General features: G+C 36.9%; 1 protein-coding gene across 4 annotated transcripts in view; it reads right to left on the bottom strand.

The window, feature by feature from the left end:
• Nucleotides 1-10,471: 10,471 nt before the first annotated feature.
• DST (dystonin) overlaps nt 10,472-26,832 on the bottom strand; it is a 496,305-nt gene continuing 479,944 nt past the window's right edge. For all 4 annotated transcript variants that reach the window (XM_011960180.1, XM_011960181.1, XM_011960182.1 and 1 more), the window contains 11 exons: nt 26,370-26,499; nt 24,562-24,725; nt 23,608-23,770; nt 22,622-22,776; nt 22,377-22,451; nt 21,460-21,477; nt 18,561-18,678; nt 16,048-16,247; nt 15,530-15,640; nt 12,612-12,735; nt 10,472-11,745 (listed from right to left, as the gene is read on the bottom strand). In XM_011960180.1, coding sequence (XP_011815570.1) covers nt 11,483-11,745; nt 12,612-12,735; nt 15,530-15,640; nt 16,048-16,247; nt 18,561-18,678; nt 21,460-21,477; nt 22,377-22,451; nt 22,622-22,776; nt 23,608-23,770; nt 24,562-24,725; nt 26,370-26,499 — 1,521 coding nt within the window. In that variant the 3' untranslated portion in view covers nt 10,472-11,482. The remainder of the gene's footprint in view (nt 11,746-12,611; nt 12,736-15,529; nt 15,641-16,047; nt 16,248-18,560; nt 18,679-21,459; nt 21,478-22,376; nt 22,452-22,621; nt 22,777-23,607; nt 23,771-24,561; nt 24,726-26,369; nt 26,500-26,832) is intronic.

Raw genomic sequence — 26,832 nt, 5'->3', positions numbered from 1 at the left:
CAGTCCTTATAAGCTCCAAATGATCTTATTGAGCCCAGGTAAAATGGTAATTGTAATCAGTCACAATTGTGAATGTTAATGGAAATCTAGAAAAGACTGTTCTCTTAAGGGTGAACCACTGACCCGACTGTTATCCCTTTCTTGGGGGATGGGGAGAAATATGAGAGAAATAGAGAATGGCCACCCTCTGATTACCATGGAATTTAAGTGAACTCTGTACATATTCTGTATCTGGTTATTGTCAAGTTTCTAAATCTGCTGCCTAAAAAGTACAAAGAGTGTTCCTACAATACATGCAGGTTGTAATATTTTCCAAGTATACTAACAATAATTGTGAGACTATGTTTGTTATAAAAAAAATGAATATTAGTTGTAAAAGAATTCTTGCTAACCCACTTAAAGTTTAAGTAAATTTATTTACCAAAGTTGTGACAATTAACAGGCTAACTGGATTTAACTGATCTGTTATAATTAAAGTGTGCAGTATATAAACTTTGTAGATCCCTTTGCAAAAGAGATTTCCTTGCAATAATTAAATTGCAGTTGTTTATATTAAAAAGTACATAAAATCTTATTTTTCCACATTATGTCCATTTCCAGTAAGGTTTTGAGTTGCTTCCTGGTCCCTTGCCTGTAGAAGCTGGCCAGTTGCCCATATCTTATAATGAGGTACCACAATGGAACGAACTTCCTTCCCCACACCCCCTGCTGAGCGCTATATTTCCATGAATGCAGCTCAAAACCATTTGATAGCCACATCACCAACTCACTTTACTTGAGCTGTCAACTATAACTCCTTTTTTTTGTTACCTATGCTGTGGATAAATTTATCTTATATCCTGCACTTCATTTTCCTATTCCCAAACGTATAAGACTTAGTAAATTTTTCTTTTTATTTGTAGGTTAAGAATCTAGCATGTCCAGATCATTTTTGCATGCTTCTAAATCTTCATCTGTCATCTGATTATTTTAAAAATACTTCTTACTACAGAAACTCAAGCTTTGAGACAGGAGGACAGAGGAACCTTAGGTTTAAAAACTAAAAGATAACACTGCGTAGAGTTGCATTGGGATAAGGTGATTTTTCGTATCAGCAATTGTTTGGTAACCATCATTCGGGTCCATTAACAAGCAACAGGAGTGATCAGGTGTGTAGTCAATCCCTCTAGTGCATCTACTTCCCAGGGAGGCCATAGAGGTAAGGCAATTGACAAAGATGATAGCAGGTTTCTGTAGTATTATGAGCACAGCAGAAAAATAGATAAGATTTATTTTACATTTTCAAACATACGTTCAAGAATGTGAACTACAATCAGATAATCATTCTTCCCTACTATTTTTCCACCAACCTGTTGGTAAGTGCACATCATAGACTGTTATAGCTCTGGCATTTATAGTCAGAAATATGGTTTTGGAACAGCTTTCTAACTGTCAGCCAGGAAGAAAAAGGCACTTTCCTCTGAAGGCCGTCCTTGGTCTTAAGAGACTCAAGCACCACATAGCAAAGAGATAAGAGGCAACTATCAGCCAAGATCACCAACTCTTGGCACAGAGGGTGGACTCTTCCATCCTGTTGAAAACATAATTCAGCCTAATCCTAAACAGTGTTTTCATATTATCCTCTAAAGCCAAAAATTTTCCTGCAAAGCTGAGCATAAATCAATTGTGCATTTTAAATTTACATCATGTCAAAGACCCACATTTCTTGTTGCTTCCCAGTAGCCATTTTAAATCCTTCTGCCTTTCTCTTTCTCTTTCTTTTCAAAAGAATTTTTTCTGCTATTCTCTTTCTAATCTTTCCTCCACATTTAGCTGTCAGGGAGATACTCTTTGCATAAACTAGGTGAATTCCATGTTTAAAAAATATGTGCTGGGCTGGGCGAGGTGGCTCACGCCTGTAATCCCAGCACTTTGGGAGGCCGAGGCAGGCGGATCACGAGGTCAGGATATCGAGACCATCCTGGTGGACACGGTGAAACCCCGTCTCTACTAAAAATGCAAAAAATTAGCCAGGCGTGGTGGCGGGCGCCTGTAGTTCCAGCTACTGGGGAGGCTGAGGGAGGAGAATGGCATGAACCCGGGAGGCGGAGCTTGCAGTGAGCGGAGATCGCGTCACTGCACTCCAGCCTGGGCGACAGAGCAAGACTCTGTCTCAAAAAAAATAAAAGAAAATAAATAAATAAAAAGTATATGCTGTGTTGCTTTCCTTTTTTGTTGTTGTTGTTGGTGGTGGGGAAGCAGGATAAGGAAGAATATATTTTTATGTCTGTTAAATTGCTAAAGCACTCACATTAGGAACAAATAAGCTAAAAAATCAATCAATAAGATAAGGGCCAGGACAGAAAATAAATCTAAAAAATAGCCACTCAGAAAGTAGCACGGTACAGTAGAAATACTGAGGGCTTTAGGTTCAGCCAGAACTGGGCTATTCAACATGGAGTCCTCTACTTCTTGTGTAGCCTTCGGCAGGTAATTCTCAGAGCCTTTTTCCTTATCAGCAATTTGGGGTAACTCTTAACTCAGTGTCGATTGAGAATTAAGAAAACATGGGTCCTACCACAGAAAGACCTGCAAAATCCTAATTCCTTTCAATACCTACCAACAGTATGTGTAGGTGAGGGGAAGCAGGTAAGGTAGAGAGGAAGGAGTCAATCTGTCCAAAATGGCTTCTGGATTCTTTTGGATTTTCTCCAGAAGCAATAAAAACTGGAAATTAGCTCCGACTCTTAAAAGCCGGTGTATGTATATGGTATGTAAGCACTATCTCCATTGTTCATAGATTGTTTAACAATAATTCAGAGGCAAGTTGGCTGATGGCTCCTGCAAAATCTCTAAGCAGTGTGGCTTCATTATACATAAAATCTAGTGGATAAACGTCATTTTGAGGTCTACAAAACAGGGCCCTGCTCATGAGGAGCAGTTCATTTTTTAAATAGAACATTGTGAAGCAGTCCCTTTGAATATAAAAGGAATCTCACTGGCACAAACCAAATGTCCAACCATGCTGAAACATGCAGACAGGGGGGAGAGGACACAGGGGCATGTTTTATCTGCTGCGATACTTATTTCCCTTGCTTCACAAAGGAGTATGGATCTTTTAAGATGCATGTGTTGCAAATGTGGGATTCCTTGGAAGAAAATTTGAATTAGATATTAACCCTGATCAGCTAGTTAATTCCTGGGAGCTCCTAAGCCAGGAGAGAAGGACTTAGGTGCCAATGACAGCAAGCATATATTCCCAACTGTGGGAATTACGTATTCCCTGTGGAGAGAATCTACTATGTCCAAGTGACAGCAACCTAGAGCCTCCAGGGTAATAAAAGAAGGCTGTGAAGAGAAGGGGAATGAGGTAAAACAACATTTCACCAAGGATGAGGTGGCATCCAGTGAGTTCCAACCTAAACAATATTTATCCCATGAATCCTCACAACCGTATTTGAAGAATGTTAAGTAACTTCCCAGTGCCTCTCCCTACTGACCCTGTTAGGGAGTCACTGATGCCCATTTGGTCTCTAACCTTGTTTGTTGTTCTGAATGACAAACTCCTGTGGCTTGGGATAGACAACCTTTGCTTGGATGTTTGTGCTGCTCGTTTCCAAACATTTTAAGTAAACCTCTTTGGTAAAGTGAAGTTTTTAAGAAACACTCCTCTTCTAATCTAGATTGTGTTAAACCAGAAATTCAATTTTGATATGTCATGCTTTAAACCATATAATGATGGAAAGAACTATAGAAATTTTTCAAAAGCGGTTTTTAAACCAGTCTCTTCATTACATAAAGAATTCAAGGGATTAGAGTCCAGCTTTTCTGATTTAGCACCGTGGCAGACAGTTTTCAAAGACAGCCCTCAATGATCCCTGCCTCCTGGTAATCAGGCCCTTCTGTAATCCCCTGTCCTTGAATGTGGGCAGACTTAGTGATTTGCTTCTAATAGAACATGGCAAAAGTGATAGGAGGTCATTTCTATACTTAGGTTATGAAAAACTTCATCCTGCCTTCTTGGTTTGCACACTTTGATGAAACAAGCTGCCCTGCTGAAGGGCCTCATGTGGCAAAGAACTGAGGATGGCCTCCAGCCAGCAGCCAGCGGGAAGTGAGCCCTTACTCCAACAGCCTATGAGAAACAAAATCTTGGCACCAGCCAACCAACGAGCTCAAAAATGGATCTGCTCCAGATAAGCCTTGGGATGACTGCAACCTCATAAGAGACCCTGAAGCAGAGGACCCAGTTAAGTGCTGCTCAGATTCCATACCACAGAAAACTGTGAGATAACTGGCTCGAAGTCACAGTTTTACGACACTTTGTTGTCCAGCAATAGGTCACAAGTATCACCTTATTTCCAACTTTAAATACTAATTACTAACAACTTACAGTGTCTTTGGTCTATTTTAGTTTAAAAACATAATTGAGAATACCAAAATGAAAGTACAATATGACATCAAAAACTTAAAATAACGATCACCTCACAAATGTATCCGTGATTCATTCTGAGTATTGGGGTGATCCATGTTTTTATTTTCTTCTTAGTACTTTTATGTATTTTCTAATTTGTCTACAATTAACAGGCATAGTTTTAGAATCAGAAACTGACAATAAATGTATCACTGAATGTATAAGATATCCCACTCTCAGAATGCAGTCAATAAAGATCAAACAAATGCACAAAATACAAATTCTTCACAGAATTAACTACCTTTCAAACATAGTTTCACAAAAGCAAATGATCCTTCTAACACTGATATATTAAACTGATACTTAAAAGATACATTTCTAGAGGTAAGAGTGAGCAAAAGAACACATACATGAAAGTACCAACATAATTTGAAATATATTTGAGTGACAGAATCAGGATAAAAGGCCAGGACCACCTTATAAAGCACTGTACTCAACCTGACTAAAAATGAAGTAAGAAAATCTGAGTGTACATCACTCTGTATCTTTTGATTAGAACCTTCTTTTTGTTAGGTTACATTGTATATGTCTCCACACTTGAAATATATTTTTTTGGGAATAACTTGATTTAAAAATGACACACCAAGCCGGGCACGGTGGCTCACACCTGTAATCCCAGCACTTTGGGGGGCCAAGGTGGACGGATCACAAGGTCAAGAGTTCGAGACCAGCCTGGTCAATATGGTGAAGTCCCGTCTACACCAAAAATACAAAAATTAGCCAGGCGTGGTGGCAGGCGCCTGTAGTCCCAGCTACTCAGGCTGAGGCAGGAGAATTGCTTGAACCAGGGAGATGGAGGTTGCAGTGAGCCGAGATCGCACCACTGCACTCCAGCCTGGGCAACAGAGCAAGACTTTGTCTCAAAAAAAAAAAAAAAAAAGGCACACCAAAATATACTCAATGAAGAGTTTCAACACTTATTTATATATATTGTCAATGAACTTAAGCAGAAGGTAGAATATTCAAAAGTCTAACTCCAGTAAGTCATTTGGGATACCTATTGGGCAACAGGGGAGGAATCAGGACTCTGGTCGCTACATGATGAAATGACTTTACAGGGGAACTCATAATGCATTTTGTTATTGTTGAAGTAGAAAAGGATAGTAAATATTTAGCTACCTCAAATCAGACCTGAGTTAGCAAATCGGTTTTACTGACTTGTTTGGAACCAGATCAGGTTGAGACATGAAACAATGGAAAATCTGTCTAGTTATGGAACATAAGACATTTCCAATGCTCCAACGAAGAGCTTAAAACTATCTTAATATGAATTTTGCGACTCTGGAAAACCCAGATGTGGTATAGCTTCCTGAAAGAGGCCAAGATCATGTCTTCCGTATGAAGTTACCATCTTTTTAGAAAAGAATGCATAAGCCCAGATATAATGGTGAGAGGCAGTGGGGTGATCATTGGTCTCAGCCTGAAAAGATCTATCTACTCAGTCATTTTTTAGCTGTGTGATCCTCGATAAATAAAAATCTCTCTAGTCTCATTTAAATTATTTATACAATTCAAATGATATTTATTTACTATTTCAATGGCTGGTTGAAAACCTTATATGAGATATTAGAGCTTCATAAACCAAAATTGACACATAAATGTAGGACTTCAAAAAATCACTATGAGCATAATGAAGTAGCTAAGACACAAAAGGTCTCCCAAGAGAAACAATGCAAAATTAATCCACGATCAGCTATGGCACTGTAAAGTCTAAGAAAACATTGCTCCAAACCCATTATATTCCTCTGAATTCACTGGTCCATTCTCAAGCAAGTATGCTGTGACGAGACTACTGACCAGGACGTATGTCCGCTGGCTGGTTATTTTTGAAACAAACTTTCCTACACTGGATAATTAAAAACACAGCTATGTACATTTGTCTTCCTGGTTGGCACTCCTTTCAGAAATGCAGTCTTTATGTTAATTCATTTTTAACTCATGCCCAGAGACATTTCTAAAAGTATATACCAAAATACTCTACTTCTGCCTCCTCGAAAAGCCAGAGCTACACACACACATACCGCTAAGCCTACTTGGGGCTTTGAAGCACAACCAACTGCAGCTGAAAGGCAGGATCTTCTACTCTCTCCCTCACTCTAGGGACTCTTTTTGCTTTCTCCACGCAGATTCTGCTATAAGCACAATAAAAATCACTGAAGACTTGGAACAGCTAAGACTAATATTTAAAGAAATGCTGAGGCTCCCGAAGTTCACATTCTTGCAAATTTTAGATAATGCCCCAAATATAAGTCACTCTTGGTCATATACACACTCTTGTGTGTGCATGCATAGTGTTCTAGCTTTCTACCACTCTGACCCAAATACCCACCCACAGCATGCCTTCCTCCCAAATCCTTTCCTCTGGGTACCCTAAAACCTGCTTCTGAGGTAAAAGCCCATCCTAGAGCCCCCGCTTCCTTCCTTTGCTCTACCTGTTGAGCCTAACTGAAGAAACTCCAACTCTAGATAAATGAACTTTCTGTCCCCTCTGTTCCTAAACCAGCCTGTACACTGGAGATCAGGGTAACTATCAGTTCAGGGCCTTGAGTACTTCTAACCTTCTCTGGTCAAGTCAAAAACCTGTCTTCCAATTTAGTGAGATAAATAGAGAATGCAGGGTAACTCCCTCAATGTCTCTTATCCCATTTCAATCTCCCTTTCTTCCAGTCCTTCATATCAAAAGGCATGTCCTTCCCCATAAGGCCAGTTCCTCCAAGCTGATGTCTAGAGGAGAAGACAGTGAAAATGATGAAATCAATAGATGGTCGTTGTAGTAACACAAGTGAGAGGTAACAAGGGCTGGAACTAGAACTGAGGCTTCAGGAATGTTAGTATGTCCCCTCAGCCTCCCTCAACTGGAATTTTCAGAGAACCAGAAATCAGGGATGTAACCACATATAACCAACCAGTAGCACAGGTGTGCATGCCCTGGCAAAACTAGTATCAGAGGAGAAAGGAAGAAACTTTACAGCATACTTCCATTCTGTGGAAAAATATGGTTGAGAAGAGGTAGAAAGAAGAAAATAGTATAGAACAATGAACCCTAAAATTAGATTATGCAAAGTAACTTCATAGGATGTTGGAAGAAAATGTCTATTTATATTTACATTTCATCTTAAAAGAGGAGGAAATTAACCTTTACTAACATTTACTACAGACCGACACTGCTACCATCTCTCCAGTGACATCCATGTCATTTGCATCTTCTCAGTATCTGTAGCTTAGGTGACCCAAGGGCAGAGTGGAAGTCCCAACAGTGCCCACACTCCTTGGTTTGCTTTTAGCATGCAGCAAACTGAAGTTTATTTATGTCAAGTTGGGTGAATGTACAGATTTTTATTAACTCTTCTGTATTAAATAATATTTACCACCACCACCACCAACAACAAAAAGGCTTAGACAGATCCCTGCAACAGAACCATGGATTTAAGATGCTTATACTGCAAGAAACAAACAAGCAATAAGAAAAATGGCAGAGACAACGCTTCTCCTAGAACAAAGGAGTTAAACATGAGTTGTTAAACCAGAGAGAATCTCATCTGATTTGGCAAAACCCAGCCACACCAGGAGTTAAACCAGAAAGAGTCTCATCTGTTTTGGCAAAAACTTGGCCAAAATAATTGTCAAGACTATCTGAACTAGGGATGTACACCAATGTTGTTAGGATAAATTTTAAGATTAGAGTGAGCCCTGAGAAATTAGCTAATGATAAAATATGTGCAAATAATATCTTGGAAAAAATATACATATATTGGAGGTGTTTGCACAAAAAAACTTTTACTGGTAAGAAGATTCCAACCAAGAAGTCTAGAGGCCATTGGCATAGAAGTTGGAGTCTAAGACTGTGGGAACTACATTTCCTAGTCTTTGCGCTGGGGCAAAAATAGCTGTACTTTAAGATTAGTAACATTCTAAAAGAATGTTTTATTTTTATTTGGGGGAAATTGTTGAAAACTTTTTAACCTCTATTTTATTTTCTTCTCTGATGAAGTCTTTTAATTTGCAATAATGAAGTACGATAAAAATGTGGGTAAACTAATATTAAATTCCCTTAACACACTTTGCTTTATATATATTCTTAACTTAGCACATGAGAATTAGTAGCAAGAAAAAAAGAAACCTATTTTTGTTATACTTCACCCTAGCTAGACACTCAACATCTACATAGACGTAAGGGTTACATAAAATCAACCAAAGCTGCAGAGTTTGGTAGGTTAAGTCAGCTATTTCAAATAGTCATACAAACTGTTTCCTGCCCTGTCCTTGACTCTATTCACTTCCAAGCAGCTTTTGGTAACTGACAAGTCAATCCCCAACATGACTGTAAGGACCTTAGTTACTAAAGTATTATACTAAAAGACAAAGCTCAAATGTCTTTGCCTTCTTTGTGGGACCCCAGTGGCAGTGGCATCAGACATACACAGAGAAGCAGGCACTGGCAAATGTACTGTTTGGTGGTATCAGATCACCATTTAACAATAAAGAACACACATTTCAAAGCACCTTGTCAAAAAGGAATAGGTAACTGTATCTCATTACAATTTTCCTCACTACAAATACAGAAAGCAAGTTTTAAAATGATCCAAAAAAGGAGACAAGATCCTCTCTTCACCTCCCCCTCCTTTTCATTCTACAGGTCAATCCCGGACAGCCATGGGGCACTTCCCAAACTCTCCCACCTATATCTGAGACTTGGCCAGGCCCATCTACTTCTGCATGGATATCAAAGGGGACAGTCCACTATTTCCAAAGAAGGTAGCAGTACATGAGAATTAGGAGCTTTGATTTTTAAAACAAAAAAAGTCCACAATTCAACTTCCCTAATGCTTAAGATCTAATTTTTCCAATTAAGATGTTTAGAGTTGAGATTCTCTAGTCTTCTGTTTTTTAAAGAAAAAAAAAATGAAAAAAGAGAAAGAGAAAAAGAAAAGAGAAGGAATGTGTGTAGGGTGGGGAAGAGGTTTCTGTTACATTAACTGAAACTTACAAGAGGACGCTGGAGATGTCAGCCTGAGGCTCTGGGACTATTAGCGCAAGAGGAAAGAAATGAGCAGGCATCATGTCAAAGTTTGGAAAGCTCACCTGGGGCAAATGCTGATAACTGGGAGCAGTTCCTTAAGACTTCTCTATTTTAAACCACTTATCTTTTTCAAAAAGCTTGTTTTACCACTTAAAAAGAAAAATCCCTAGCTCCTTCAGAGGGGTAGCATTGAAACAGACTGAGATAAAAATCATTGCCTTAAATTTGTCTTTGAAGTGGAAATGTGATCATATGCAAAGCACTAAAGGAATAAAAACAATTTCAATTGCCTTCTAAGATGACATGTTAATAATCAAATGCATGAACTATACAGCATGTGATCTCATAGGTTAGAATTACCCTTTCCATCAAGGGCTCCCACCTGAGACCGATGCCTGGACAAAGAAGGGATTACTATTACTTAAAAATCTAATTTATGCCAGTAGAAACTCCAGGCTCTTCAGTGTTGGCCTCCATTAAAAAGGCCAAGAAGGAAAAATGTAATACTGTTCCCTTGAATCTGAACACCGTCACTGACACTTGCTAAGGCAAATTCACAAAGTTATGCAGAATGTTGGGACCCTTATGCCTAAAATAACAATCTGCCATCCTTCTGAGGATATCTGATACTGTTTTCATATTTAGGAAAATTTTACAATTTCACTTTTAAATGTATACAGGCCAGAAGAATACTACTATATTACCTTAATTAAATCTGTAATCCCACCACACATCCCTTGCTTTTTAGTGATTAACTGATTCCCTCTTGAAGAGGAGAGGGCAGGAATCTTAGAGTCTCATGTCACTTACAATGGCTGGCACATGGCTGATACTCAGAAATATTTGTTGAATGAGTGGTTAACATTATTATAACTCCGTTTTTGATGTCCCCCAAATTTAGCCTATTTGTTTCTTAGTAAACATATATCATACACATAACCTTTATTTAAAACAAATAATAGAAGAAGTTCACTTTAAATAATCAGGTATTCCATATATTCAAGTGAATATGTTTTATTAAATGCATACTAATATCTTTCTATAGTATGTGAGTATACATAATAAATTAAAATGTATATATTTATTAAATATAGATAGATATAATACCAGAACATGATTATTTCAGATGAGAAATCAAAATAAACCCATTTTTAAGTATCTTTTGGTCACTCCAAATTTGATATTGCTCATAAAAAAATACACTAATTTTCCCTGGGGAAAAAAAATTAATTCCATAGCAATGCAGTTAAGGGACATGTTTTATTTCATAGCTTTCTGCAAGCAAAATTGCTCTGATACAAAATGAGTTCAATGATACAGGTGCTACTGTCCACTCAAGCAAAAGAAAACCTCACATGTATATGAATGCACTTTATACTTATATTCTTACAGTATAATAGGTCTAATATCCAGGATGCCTCTGGCCTCACTGAAAGCAATGGCACAGAAATGCTGCAAGGTACTTGAATATCATAGTACTGGCAAGTGCTTGAAGTAACTTCCTGTGAGTTCTCCGTCAGATACTGCAAAGACTGTGTGTGGGTGTGTTTGTCTTTCTGTCTTCCATCTTTTGGGTTACATTTAAATCATCTCAAAAAATATCCCCTGCATGTATCATTCAGCTTCTCAGAGTTTCCATAAAAAGAGGAAAATGTCATGAGGTATCCTTAACGTCAGGGATTGATGTAGTGCTGCGGCTGTCAGAGAGGATGTAGACTTACCTGTAGGTACAGTAACTGAGTTTAGTGTGTGCCCTGCACGTTAAACAGTGCAGAAATGTTAGTTCATGTTAAACTTTTCCTCCTCACATATGATGTGATTTTAACCCCAGAATATCTGACAAAAACATTATATAGATAAAATAAAAAGACAAATACACAAATAAGGCCATCTGCAGAATTTTAAACTCGCCTCTTGCAATAATTCACAAGAATTTCTACACCATATTTTACATCGTTCAAACTTAAATAATAAATGCTCAAGGAAGGGCCTTGGTAGAACCAATTGCACTATCTCTTTGAGGACTTGTCCAATTTGCTGGCAGGTGATTTCCTCTGGGGTGTGGGGATTTTTGAAGGCTTGGCTGTGGATGGCCGAGAACCTGCTCGGGGTGTAGGCCTGTGTGTCTGGGGGACAGTTTCCACATCTGAGCACACGGACTGGATTTCTGAAATGTCAAAGTCTGATGCATCACTGCCTCGGCGGCTGCTGGCCCTGCTGCCAGCTTTGCTTCCAGCTCGACTTCCTGGTCGGCTGGGAGTCTTCTTGGAATCTGAGGAAAGAAGGTAGAGGCAGCTCACCCTTATTATTGGGTCCATCTGCAACCAATTTTTGAAACCCGATGCCACCTTTAATCTTAACTTTTTTCCCTGGTGTGTAGTAGGCACTCAGAAAACACTTTTGGATTCACGGCCTTTCCCTATTACACAAGAGTATGATGCAGGCTTACTCTAAGTAGACATAATATAGAAAAGCCTAGATTTCTATCTAAAAGGTAAGTTGCAGCTTTCCCTACTTAAAACAGGATTCCATTTATTGCAAACAGACATAAGGAATATGCCTATCCTTTAAGATTGTGCTTTCTAAAGTTTAAATTATGTATCCAGGGATGTGTGTGATGCAAACATAGAACAAACAAGACAGGCTTAAGTCTTGCCCGAGAATAGGTAACTCCAAGAATATAGGAATTCAACAGAGGAGATTGGAAACTTTAAAGAGGCGTCTTGCTTGCTGAGCTCAGAACCCAGAGATTAGTAGGTTCGCTATTTTGTGAAGCAATGTGAGATATACTGGCGTGAGGTTCAGTGTGGCTGGGTTTTTCCAACCACCCCAAAACAGGGCCCTCTGCAATCTCTGAGCTGGTAGAAGAGCCAAGACCTTTCAGCTTGAAGGGGTAGAATACCACTGTATATTTTCTTCTGTTCTATAGTAATTCTTTCATCTTTCTTGGACACTTTTAGATACTTGTGCCCATGACTCACTTTATCCCTGACTTTTGGAGGACCAGGGCTACATATCATTTTAAGACCCCCTGAGGGTCAATTTGTAATTTCTTCCCCAATGAGGAGGAAAAGGGACTTTAATCCTCAGATGACCATGCTGCAAAAGCCATTAAGAAAAGAAAGGCACCACACTCACCAGCAAATTGTGTTCGGACTCTGGCAGCTGCAGTTGTTATCAAGCCACTGTCCTCCCCAGAGTGGAAGCCTTTCCCTGATAAATATCCTGGAAGTCGAAGCTTGCTTCCTTGTATTGGCGTTCCCTGTATTTAACCAGTGACAAGACATTTCAAAATACTGCTCCTGCACCATGATATTCCACTGACACCACTTCTTTACACATGGGTGGAAACTCTCTACTATTCCTCTTTAGGAGGTGGAGGGGGAGAAACTCTTCAATTAAATAAGGCATGGGGTTCTCACTTAATTTTCTCTTCTAATTTCTTATTCTTTCTAAGAATTCAAAAGCAACTTTCTAAACAATATGAATTCATGATTGAAGAGAAAACAAAATGGAGACCCCCAACTGAGCATAAAAGTGATGGCAAGGAGAAAAAGACAAATTAAACGGTGAGTGTGTTAGGATCTTTCAGACTGCCAGTGAATGTTACAGAGGTAATGGTGTATTGCTAAAAAGATGGTGACTCCATGCGTAGAGGGGGCATGGAGCAGAGAAAAGCTGTGCCTGGATATGCTGCTGCCTCCGTTGCTTTTATGGAGCTAGGCAGAGACAGAGACAGACTGATAAGTAAATACATAATGGATACGTACATCATTTAAATAAACTTAACTGCAAAAAGAAAAAAAGTGATTTTTAAATAACTTGCTATCATATCGCTTCACTTCCTGCCTCTATCACTTCTACAGTCTTTACAGACAAAATATTAGGCAACATGTGGAGAATTTTTTTTTTTACAATCTTTACATGAGTTTGTAGAGAATGTCTAAAACAATCATAACTATGAGATTTTATTATGCAATCATTGCACTTTTTCCAGATCACTACAACATTTAAAAAATTCTCCTAAAGTTAAAAAAAAAAAAAAAAACCAGGTATCTTGAGGAATACAAGGGATGTAATATAATATTCCTCGATGAACACACAGCCAGATAACTATTTGGAGGAAATGCATTGAAACAAATTACATGCATATTTTTAAACAACTGATTTTCCCTTTATTAGCTTAAAATATAACCATCTGATACATGAGTTACTTTTATTAAGTCATTTATCTACATATGTGTATACTACTCATATACTTAAGTGTAGTATTTATATGTGATTTGTATACACAGAATGCTCAAGTTTTCAAAATACTTTCACACACATAACCACAATTAATCCTCACACTCACCTAATCATAACCTTGAAAATGTGAAAGATTAGAGCCTGAGGAGGGACATGATTTGCCCAAGATCTGACAATGCTGATCTAGCTAATTCCTAACTTAAAAGAATCTCAGCAACACGAGGGAGTAAGAACACACAAATTATGAAACATATCACTCAAGGTGTCAGAATTCGTAACCGTGAAAGACCACAGTCATTCTTCTCAGAATGCCTTCTTGATTGTTTTGATTTTATTTCACAGTCCCTCCCATAGAAACATGTTGTTTTTTGGGTGTTTTTTGTTTCATCAGGTTATTTGAAATGAAACACAGTTTTTCACTAGTCAAAATAACTACTCAGACTTTAATTTGAGAGAGTATCCACTTAAAAAAATTTTTGAACACAGCATCATAGCCTTCAATATTTAAAGCAAATGTTAGTATGTCCCTTAAGGTTGTTTGAACCTTTCTCAGTTTTTTTCTACAATAGATCCATAATAATTGACAGACATCTCTAGAGGTAATATATAATACTAACATCGCCCACTTGGTGGGAAGGGGTGGAAATGAGGGGCTTGGGGAAATGAAGAGGAGGAAATGAGGAAACGCTAAAGAATAGGTTGTTTTTGTTCCAATTCTCCCACTTATCAGCAATGAGATTTCCATGAAGTCATGAAGGTAACACATTTTTTTCTCTGCCTGCCACTTACTATTAACGTGAGGATTAAGAAAGAGACAAGAAAGTGTTTTGAAAAGCATAAGGGGGCTTTTAAAAGTTATTATATTACTTCTATTTGAGGATCCTGGCCTTTAAGTTATGTCCTTTATAATTAAGGTGAAATACCTTCTTCAATTTCAAGAAAAGGTATTTAGGGATTTTTTCCCATTAATTATTGGATTCTAATAAAATATCTGATTATTTTGTGCCTATGTCTGTTGTTTTACAGTGAAGTTTCTTAAGAAGATATATGGTTGATTTTCAATTGAATGTAAATGACCTGATACATGAGTTATCTTGGCAAATTTTATATCACCTAAATATCTTCTCCCCATAAATCATGCCATATTAAAAAGTTAGAGCATGCTTAGTGATTAAAATCTTTAAAAAAACCATACATTTATTACCTGTTGAAAACGACAGATAACTTTCTGCATACCTAAGCCTCTCTCTGACCCCCTGCACTGATACTGAGAGCTTATGACACACCCGCCCAAAGTTTTGGGGCAGGTATAAATGTAACAGACATTCAGAAGGACCATGGCCACAGTGAACATTCAGTAAACATTCTTTTCAGTGATTCTCTTGCAAATGATACTGCCTTTTACTCCCATCTGAAGGGAATGCGTTGCACTTCTTGCCCACATTATATCTAGTATATTTAGTAGCTTTAAAAGAAATTTTACTTAAGTCTGGATATAATCTACTATATTTTACTCTCCCAAGAGATAAAAGTGGAACTAAGTATGAATGAGAACAAAAAGGAGGTAGTCTGCAGGAGTGACTGGCTCAAACTGACACTGTTTAAATTGCTGCAGACGAGCTTTTCTGTTAACCCTTTACTCTCACATCTTCCAAGAACTGCTGGGTTGATACTTATTTTATAGAAGTGTATAAAAAGACATAGGATTGTCAAAGTATATATATTAAGGGAGTAGTGAAGCAATGTTAGTGGGTGATAGTTTCAGTTAAAGGAGACTGTTAAGACTGGACTCTGGGGCCTTACGATACCTCTGCAGATGGCACGGGAAAGTCTGAGCACTCTGCTGCTTTACAAGGAGTTGACATTTTGCTGTTTGTCAACCATGGTTTACCATAATTGCGTGTTAAAGGATGGAGAATCTGTATGGAACAATGGCAAATCAAATGAAAAGGATAGCAGATAAAAAAAACAAAGCCACAGAAAGAGATATTCATAGCAAAGAGTCACATTTCACAGTAAGAATAATAACAATTTTAAATCAGTGGAAAGATCCAATGGCAAATCATACACACCAAAAAAATGAATGAAGCTTTAAAGAGAAAAATCAGTCTGGAAGATCACAAAGGCTCCCTAAATAGATCACCTCTATGTGAGGCACTAGGCAAAAACATATTTTAAAAAATCCTGTATTTTCTATATTGTGAGAAGGTGCACAAATGGAGACAGCTGGTCCTACAAATTCTAGGGCCCTAAATAGAACATTCAAAAGTCTACTTGGGAAATTGATTGCAAAGGGGGAGGAAAAGTCTTCATCCCTGAGCCTTACCTTGGGTGTGGTGGTGGCAGGGACCTGTGGGGTGGCCGCCTGTGCAGCCTGGCTGGACACAGAAGTGGATCTGTTGGGTGAAGCGCCTCGTGATGATGGCCGGGATCTTCGGCCTCGGGGTCGGAAAGCAGCCATACCCTGGCTGGCACCGTCTGCTAAAATGAACTTCTCACGTAGTTCCATGTTTGTCCTTCCTTTGGCTGGTTTACACACACACAACAATGCACACAAAGAAAAGAAGGAAAAGAAGAGGCGCTCAATCGTTTATGGGAAGAACAGCCACCTGGCACCAGAGATCACGCTGAGAATTTCAAGAACATCTTTTTGCCATGCCAACTCCAACTCAGCATAACAAAAAGTTAAATGCATTCCTTTACAATGCATTCCTTTTGGATACAGGTGAGTTTGGGGAGGAAAAAATAAAGTGTGCTTATTCTAACACTAGACACCAGCAAGAATAACCACTATTAAAGAAAGTGTCAGCATGAAAATGGAAAGCTCATGCTAAAATATCATTAATCCACCAGCTACTGATGCCCACATGGTTTCATTACCCTCTCACCACACTGAGAAGACAGACCAGTAAGGCAGGGATTGTGTCTTTTGCATGTACTATTGACGTAAAGAGAATGCCAGTATTTCAACATTGGGATTAATTAAACAATATAATTACACAGAATGAATGATGGCTTGTTAGTCATGATGACAACATATAAACTTCTGGGTTTTTCACTTAAATGAGGCAGCTAGTATTTTTATTTTATGCCTTGAAAAACTGTTTTACCAACATGCAGTAACAAACACCAGACCCAAGGATCTGTGAGGTAATCAGTGATGCAGCACTCATACGAACACATATGCACAGGGAGAACACTCCACAAGAACCCGATGAGCAACGTGTTAGCATGTGTTTGATCACTTATAACACCTGCATTTGTAACACAACCAAAGTGCATCAAATTTTCAGACTTTAAATTTGGAAGCACCAGCTCAGTTGGATATGAGTTAAGCCATACGCGATGGATGAAGCATGTTATTTTAAAACAAATGACTGAAGCAAGAATGGAAAAGTAGGAAAGAGAAAAGGAAAGAGGGGAGAGGCAAAGAGAGAGGTTGCCAACCTATAGTAGGCTGAGTAGTAGTAATTGAAGAGTTTGATTCCGAACGTAACATTTTACTCCCATGATGATGAACTAGAAAAAATGACACAGGATACCAATCACATTAAAGAATACTGTTAGCAGAAGAAGAAAACAAAGTACAGTAGTTGAATATGCAAAGGGTGCTCAGATCCGGCCTTTAGCACACATTTTAGAAGAAAAGTTGCATCAGGAAAAGAAGCACTCAAAGAACTGGCTCAATAAGAAAAATGTATTTGGAAGACTGTGCCACAGCCATGCTAACCTTCGTAAGCAACCCAACAGAACACAATGTGTTCTGATTTCTTCATAAACGGAGATGCATTTCACCTTAGGTTACATTATTTTCAAAATATACAACAAACAGGAGCTTTTGTTCTTCTTTTACTTCTCTCACAGGTGTGTCTTTGGTCAGGAGAGAGCAGGGTTACTGCAATATGATTGTATAACAATCCATGGTGGCCTTGGCAGAGAAGCCTGATGACTCTGATATGTCTATGTGTACCAGATGGTGACACCATCATCAAAATCAAGAGGACCTACAGGAGGAAACCTGGGCTCCCACTTGGGTAGCCGAAGGAGGCAGCACTGACATGAACATTTGCTGTTTGCTAAAAAGGATTACAGTGAGCTCACAGGTTAAAGAAAATTATAACAATTTTATTGGGTTTTTTTGGGGGGAGTGGGAGGGGAAGAAAAATGGGCCTACTGAGTAAATGGTACCTAATTAGAAATTGCAATCAAATGACCACGTGTGACATAAATTGGTTAAGAACTTAAACATTGACAGAAGGATCTGAAAACAGAAAAACTAAAAGCTAACTTAGGACTTGGGCTGGAAGATATGTAGAGAGCTATAGTATTATATGTTTATATTTTTAATGTTCTAATCTGCAACTTCAAAGAGTCAAGTTAGCATTGGATTATTATTTAAACATTTTTTTAATTACGGCTTTCCTCACCTGCCCTTCATTTCATAAAAACTTTGACCTTTAAACTTTTATTATCCAGTATTTTCAGTCTTCATCGCCTCAATTTTCTTTTCTCTTACTTTGCTATGTAATAATAGACAAAATCCTTTCCTTGGTTGGTGTAATTGTTTGGAAAATCATAGATATAAAAGTCTCCTAAAGAAAATGGATTCTAGTATTTCCTGCCCACCATATTCATCCAGAAGAAGAAAAAAAAAAAAATGAGAAGAACATGGTTTACATGACTGCCACAGGTTCTTTGGGAACTTTAGGCTGACAGACCAATGTGAAACATTCACTATTGGAATAAATGACCAAAATTATGCCCAGTATGTTTTGGTGCTGGAAAATAATACAAAATTGAAATACTTTCATGATGTTATCATGATAAGCATCTCCTTACCCCTGCAAGGATCATTTTTCACTAAGAACTCATCAAGTGCCATCCATCCACCTCCAACACGAACCATCACAGTACTCCGCAGGATCCGGACCAGTCGCAGTTGCTGGGAGTCTCCAAACTGTTCAGTGAAGAAAGAAAGAACCTCTAGTTGTCAATAATAATTCTAAACTGTAGGATGATGTGCAATTTGCAGTAGCTAAAGCAACCGACTTTAATTTCTTGCTTAGTTCGTAGCGATTAGTAAAATCTCAGAAAAGGGGGTTTGTAATGATTTGCGTTAGACAGCTGCATGCTGATTTAGCCCAAAGGAAACAGTTTGAAAAAAAAAAGATTACAAAGGTTATCAAGTATACTATCAAAGCTTTGGTCCAAAAAGTATTTTTCTTTCTTATGACAGAAACAATATTAGTAAGGCAGTAATTTTAAAATGTTTCTAGGAATTAAACATAGCCATGAAAGTAAGCATTGGCCCACTTGCCCAGGGCTTATCTAAAATAAGATGATTCTAAGAAAAATTTAGTAAGCTTTGATTCTTCATTAAAGAATCAAAACTTCATTAAAACTTCATTAAAACTATCTCTTACAGTAAAACTGCTTTCCACTGAAATCTGTGAGAAATCTTTATAAACTCATTTTGTTTTCTCTAAGAGCAGTTTTGACTTAAGAATAAAGTAAATGAGTATGACTCGCACAAATTTTACAGTCAACTAAAATTTCTGCATCCCTAATGATCTGGTAAACTAATTTGTTAAAGGCTGGGTTAATATGCCATTTTAGATTACTGTAATATTAGAATAGCCAATGACACATTATTAATGATATGGCTGCCAAATCTAAAAGGTTTCTCTCACAGTTGTCTGTACCATAATTGTTGATCCTAAGAGGCAATCATCTTTTTCTTGCCCTTTCAATAGATCTCCAATAATGTAGATATGCTACAAATTCTGCAAGTCCTGAATAAATATCTAGATTCCAGGTTTCTGATCATAGGTTTATGTTTTGAAAGCCTGTGAGAAATGATTTTATACTTTAAATCATTTCTAATAGGTTCATGTCCAACTCATAAAAACTACCAGACTAAATTTCATAGTTGTTATCCCAGCAGACAAGAAAGCAAAATGAACAGTCAATTAAACATAAATGGCTTCTTTGTAAAGCAGGTAACATACAATTGTGACTTTATTTGGGCTCATTATGGATAAGCAGAAAACTCTAAGTAGAAAAAAATCTGCTACTTTTTAGTGTTTTAATATTGAGTTTCAAGAAGAAAACCCAAAAACAACACCAACCAAACCCCTCGGGATCCTAAAACTCAGAAGGACCTAGAAAGCATGTAAAATGTACCAGCAGGAACTCGTGTTTTTCCATCAAACTTTTAAAAACCACTATTTCTAAATCTTTTTTTCTTAAACATTGAGACTTAAACTTTCCTATAATTGTTCCTGAAATGTTAATTACAATTTAAAAATAAAAGTGTCGATTTATTTTGTTAGAAAAAATTGGGTGCTGCTAATAAGCAAAGGGAAAGGAGGGGATTTAAAGAAAATTACCCTTAAGGAACCAGATAATGGGACTAGATGATTTTGGTTCAAGATTTTACTCAAAAGTTATAAGGAAATAACTAAAAGTTCCTTATAGAGATGATATTTCAAGTGCAATAAATACAAATAATTTTCTATTTTACTAAGGTATTCTCCAGACAACTAACGCTGTCTTCAGAATTTCTCTAAATTTTCCCAATAACCAAATCACAAGACAAGAGAAAACAGACTAATGTTGCTGACTGTGCTTTCAGTGAGTAAAACCTTTTGAGGTAAGTATTTCTCTCATCCTCTCTGCAAATAAAAGATGCTCTCTCATTTGCTGACTCCAAAAATTGCAAGGACGGAAAAGTAACATTTTATGTTTTATATCATAAATAATGGAAGTTTTAAAAATAAATTATTTGCTTGCAATAAATGAAGGTAATAGATAATTTGAAGCTTGAGGTGTAATATGGCTTTAAAACGGAGTGGTAGAGTCATATCTAATGTAATATGGTCAGGTACTATAGACAGCATGGTTGTTTCCAAAGTATAAAGTTAAAAAAAAAAAAAAAAACTCATGAACATGTTTAAATCAAAACAGAGTATCTCTTGTCTTTAGTTTCAAAATTCTGATCATGATGTAGTGCCACTAGACAGTTCATACTGACTTAAATGTCAACGCAAACATTTTATATTGACTTAAGTGCCAATATAAATATTTGATCAAGATGGCATAAAATGTGACTTTAAGATTCTGCATATGTTACAGCAATAACTTTCCTCAAAAGGAATATTACTTAAAGCCCACGGAGTTAACATTTCTACTCAGAGGATGCCAATCCCCAAAAATCAGTGATTTTGAACAAATGGCAAATAGCTTCTTTGGAGAGAACTGGTTACTTGCGGCTGAGTGCCAAGGAGACCTCTTGGCTCTCTGTCTTCCCGTGTCACTGCCTGAGGCTGATCCTCCTGGGCTACTGTAGACCGTATGTCCTAAATAGTTAAACATCAATGAGCCTAACACAGAGATGTGTGGAGAATCAAATTTGTGTTCCAATGAGTATTAGCATAAAATATATGCCCATATTATCAAAAATGAGAATTAAAAATTGCATTTGTAACATTGTAGCAAGCCAAGCTACAATTCATTATCTGGTTTGCTTAAAAGTAATCTCCTCATTTAAGACACAAGGCAAAAAGGAATCCTGGATCAAGGATCCTTATAGCGCTTACAGAAACACCACGCCAACCAACAATGTAGTAGCTAGGGAGACAGCATGGGAAAGATTGGCCATGGCAAGCTTTAATGACTATGAATTAAAGTTAAAAAAAAAATCATCAGGAACTTGAGAATACATTCCACTGGTTTATACCTGATTTCCCAGGAAGAACTGATAAAAATGAAAAATGGAAGAAAGACACAATTAGTTCAACAGGAAACTTTCTGTATGACTCTAGAACATACACACATACTCACACTCTGTGCTTCTGGATGTAGTATCTAGTTTAGAGATGTGCAGGCACCCAGTTTGAAATCTGTCCCAATTTCAAACCAAATAATCAGACTATTTTCTGTACACATATTTTTGAAAATCTTAGGATTTCAAATTTAAGTTAAAGTTTTGAATACATTGATGACTATTTTTTAATATGGAAGTATAAAAATAAAATTAATGTTTCATTTATAAGTAACACACTGTATTGGGGAAACTCAGCACATTTCCTATCTAGCTACTACATATAAGAGATGTTCCAAAAAAGAAAAAAAAAAATAGAGAAAGAGTAATGAAGTCACACTGTTCTTCTGTTTTGAAGAGAGTGAACCAAGTTAATTGAGATTTTTAATAAAAGCAAAAATTACTGCACAAGTGGAGAAGACATTATCCTCTTTTTTCCTATTTATTAAAGTGAGTCCATATTTTTAACTTTGTGGTTCTGGATTAGAGTAGCTTTCTTGTTTGAAATCTGAAAACTTACCTCTAATCATAATAAAATATAAAATAATACGGAACAACCTAAATATGTGAGATTTGAGTATTTTCTTGTGAATAACTTTTCTTTAAAGGCAATGTGCATGATATACATGTCAAAGATATTTCCTAATATGCAAAATGCAGGCTACCATTATACAAATTAAAATGTTAAACGTAAGAGTTTCATATACCATTAAATTTTGATATGAAGTAAAAAATAAATAAATAAGACCCCTGGAAAACAACGGAGATCAAATTATATACAGATTTCAATTTATGTCCTTTAAAGGAACTACAACATTATTTTGAAAACTTACCCTGTATTTATTATCACCAATCTGTTCAACTTGAAATCGCTTTGCACATTTACACTTAGCTACCTGCCTTGTCACCTGCCAAAAACAATGACGAAATATTTACTTTAATGTTAATATTACATAGTAGAATCCTTAAAACTTTGACATTACAATTAAAGTGAAAATAAAATGATTGTACGAATTGTGCATGATATCCTGGCAGAACATACTACCAGTGTTGTACGCAATGGAAAGATAATGAGTACCTCATCTTCAATTTTGTCAGCATCTGTGATAGGTTTATATGCATCTTTATTTGGGTGAAGGGCTGCTACAAATTCATAGTAGTCAATATATCCATCACCATCTCTGTCAAAGATGTCTGCAACTGCACTCATCTCCAAGCGACTGGTTGGAAACTCTAAAATTTTGAAAACAATGGTAAGTAGTGACTTGTTAGTTCTTTCTCAAGGTATTCTGAATTGCACATTTTAATCTCAATGTGGCTGGTTAAATCATCAGTGATCAAACATGTTAAAATCCTTTTTAAAAAAACTGATTTACATCATAGCAAATGAAGAGCTATATATACTCTTAACTTTAATTACTACTTAGGTGAATCATATAAAATGCTGTTTTTTTTAGGTTGAAAATGTTTAACATTGGCAATTTTATATGGTTCAATTACTAAAGAATAATTTATGTGAAATTTACCTTAAGAATGACATCTAGTAACATCTGTCAGGGAAATCACATACAAATGATTGGGCCATCAAACAAGAAGGTGATAAGTATCTTAAGAAGTTTTACAGAGTTCTAATTTCCTACTAATGACAAAGTTAGATCAGAATGTAAATTAGAATGAAAAAGAAAGGGACTTGAATTTATTGACTTCCTATTACACATATGCCAGGCAACACACACACACATACACACACACACACACACACACACACACACACACACAGAAAACACCTTAAGAATCATATATTATTAACTTTGTTATTCTAATAAGTTCTCAGCCTCAGTGGAGTGAGGGAACAACGTATCTGTGATCACACAGGTAGTGAGTGTTCCTGAATCCAGAGCCACAGATTTTACCAAAAAACACTTTTTTAAGGGCAGTGACTTCCTAGGCAACTTATAAGGCAATGCCTTATTAGTAACACAAGTTCACTGGACCCACAATTTTAAAATGTGCTTCTTTCCTTTAAAAATTGTATTAGTTATAGTCACCTGTCTTGGAACTTACTTGAGGAAAGAATTCCATCAATAAATTCCTGGCGTGTTATTTTCCCATCCTGGTCTTTATCAATTCTCCTGAAGAAGTCCATCACTCGAGATTTCTTGTGATTCATCCATCGCATGTATTTTTTGCGCCAAATATCAAAATCAAAGTTAGCAAATTCTCTCAGCTAAAAAGGACAAAAGGTATTTTGGTTGAGTTAATGTTGTACTAAAATTATAGATTATACAAATGAATAACTTTTTAAATGATTCTCTAGGTAGTACACATATCCTTTCCATTTCAAAAAGAGGTATGATCTTGCAAAGGGGACTTAGAAACATTTTGGCTTTAAAATGTATTTCATTTCTGTCACTGATTTATCTTTACAAATAAAATTCCAAAAAACTTACGCTGTAAATTTCTGATTAATGCCAAAGTCATAAAGGTGGTCTGGCTCTAAGTACCACCACTAGTCATGCTCACTGGGATAGCAGGTCCACCTCAATAGCACTTACCTAACCCTTCGCTCTCTCTCCCTCTGCACTATCAGCCACTCTCTTAACTCCCCAGGGCTTCTAAAAATTTCCCAATTGCAGAATCCAAAACTTGAAATCTTAGGTAATCAAATACACACAATCAAAAGATCTGAAATATCAATGATTATATTTGCCAGGCAGAATGGCCAGCAAACATTATGTCAAGTTAGATTTTATTCTTAAGGAATCAGCTTCTGATTGTTAAAATATAATAATTTTTTTTTACTTTATTGATTCCCTAAATCCAAATCCCATATATCAATGTTTCACAAAATCACACATACTTGTGGTATTTAATTTTGGAATTTAAAAATGTACTCGAATAGCAAGAGTTTGCTTATTATCAGAAAAGTTAAAAAATACCAAGATTTTGGCGATGGCAATGTGTTACGAGAAATGAGGGCAAATGACAATATGGTGATGAGGGTACGAATTTCCAAACCTCCTCCAGCCTGTCCAAGGCATCATTGAGTTTCCTCCTTCTTTCCAACGCCAGGAGCCAGACTTGCTGCCATTTGCTCACCAGTAAGTTTACCCTAGGATTTTTGGTTTCAATTTGTGTCTGTGACCCAGAGGGATACAAGCTTGATGCTGGAAAGCGTTTTCCTGTGAAGATATAACTTTAGTTAGGATGGCAGTTTCCAGGGTTCTGAAATGTGTTAAGGCTTGACCTTTTTTGCTCCTAGCTAAGACTGCATCAACTTAATTGTGGGTTTGTACAAGTAAAAGTATCCTAATTTAGATGATGTATAATGTCAAGGTCCAAATCTGTTTTCCTTATTAAGGATCACACACTGTTCATGCAAGTTGAAGAAATATCTCTTGACAAGGGCATTTAAATACTGGAAACCTCTCTCAATAAATTCACACTTAAAACATCTTCCAGCTTAAAATTCATGCCATTTCAATGACAATGAAGCATGCTGTGATCCTCCTGTTTGTTAAAGGAAATCTCACAGGCCAGTGAGACTATCTCACAATGAGTTACATCAAACCCAGCTGTCCTTTCTAGAGAAGAAGGCAGAAACGGAGAGCAGATGAGGGCAGCAGACACTGGGCAGTCACAGGAGTCAAAGCAAGACACTTCACAAATGCCAATAAAATATGGCAGCATGTGTAGGGGACCCCAGCCTTTGCCCACATCCATTTTCCACTGAGATTGCATGTTTCCTGTGCATAGTCTCAAACCAAGTTTACTGCCTTACTAAAGTTTCCTCTTGCTTTCTGGCTGTTTTCCACAAGTCTCAACAACTTCACAAAACAATGACCTTAACAAATTTTTCTCATCTTACTAAATGGCTAAATATGACCTAGAAAAATTACTGGCCTAGGGTCATATAGAATGTTAAGTGTCCCAGCTGAGATTTACAGTACAAGAAATACTTGAACATTTAACTATATGCCTGGAAGTATGTTAAGCATTTTATATGTACTAGCTCATTTAATTATCACTGCAGTCCAATGAAGTTATAATTATCCCCTTTTACAGATGAGGAAACTGAGGTTCAGAATGAGTTTAAGTAACGTGTCCAGGGTTATGTTCCCCAGTTTGGTAAGTGTTGGAGACAGCCAAGGAGTCTGGCTATAGGGCTCTTAATAGTTTACCTTGTCTCCTTGTGTAATAAGTAATTACAACAGCTCTGACATCATTTCTTTTTAATTAAAAAATTAAGTAATACACAAAATGCATTTCCATTCAGAAATGCATAAAACATGTAACACAAATTGTGTTTCTTTTAAATTTTCTACAAGCTAACTATGATTGTTTTTAACGTCATGTCATGTTGTTAAAGTAGCTCTAGAAGTAAACAGAGCCTGAAGTCACATGAACATGTGCGAAAGCTATCAGACTGCTGGCCACCAATGAACAACTAAGTCATGAACGTTATCCAGGTCATGGTCATTTTTATTATGCTCAGCTTTAAAGTTATATATATAACAGAAGAAAAATGAGACAATGCAAAGGGGGTGATGATTTCCGTTCTTATTGTAAATTTTTTCAATTTTCTTCTAGCTAATATGAAAGATACACTTTAAGACAATAAAGTTACATATAGAAACCTGGGTATATTTTTTCTTTATTTTTAAGTAAGTTTATACAAGACTTGAGCACATGTATTCTTTCAAGAAAGCATTTCATGATATCTAGTGCTCATGTAAAATCACCAACTGCCCCCAAATTTCAAATAACTCAAAATAAAATTAGCTCCCTTGTTTATTGACATTTTAAAGAAACTGATCACTGCTTACTTCCTGCTCGTCCCTTATCCAAGACTGGAATATGGGATTGTAATGAGGAAGGATCAGCAGCTCTCCTCTTATAGGTCTTTGTTACTTTATCAACATCAGGCTGTTTTCTGGTCATTTCCTCCATGAAGGTCTGAAATGAAAGAAATTATGTCAATCAAATAAGAGTATACTAGAGAAAACCATCTTCAGAAATGAACTAAAAACAGAAGGATGAAAGAACCATGTTATTATTTCTGAAGAAGAATAAATCATCATGCTTTATCTTCAGGTTAAAAAAAAATCTAAACCATCATAATGCAGCATTTACTAATTTTTAAAGAATATAAAATATGACTGGGTGCAGTGGGCTCACACCTGTAATCCCAGCACTTTGGGAGGCCAAGGCAGGTGGATAACCTGAGGTCAGGAGTTTGAGACCATCCTGGCCAACATGCTTTATCTTCAGGTTAAAAAAAAATCTAAA

The sequence above is a fragment of the Colobus angolensis genome, unplaced genomic scaffold (assembly GCF_000951035.1).
Source record: "Colobus angolensis palliatus isolate OR3802 unplaced genomic scaffold, Cang.pa_1.0 Scaffold51, whole genome shotgun sequence".
Lineage (NCBI taxonomy): Eukaryota > Metazoa > Chordata > Mammalia > Primates > Cercopithecidae > Colobus > Colobus angolensis.
The sequence above is the reverse complement of the archived record's forward strand: the minus strand, read 5'-3'. Positions and strand labels throughout refer to the sequence as shown.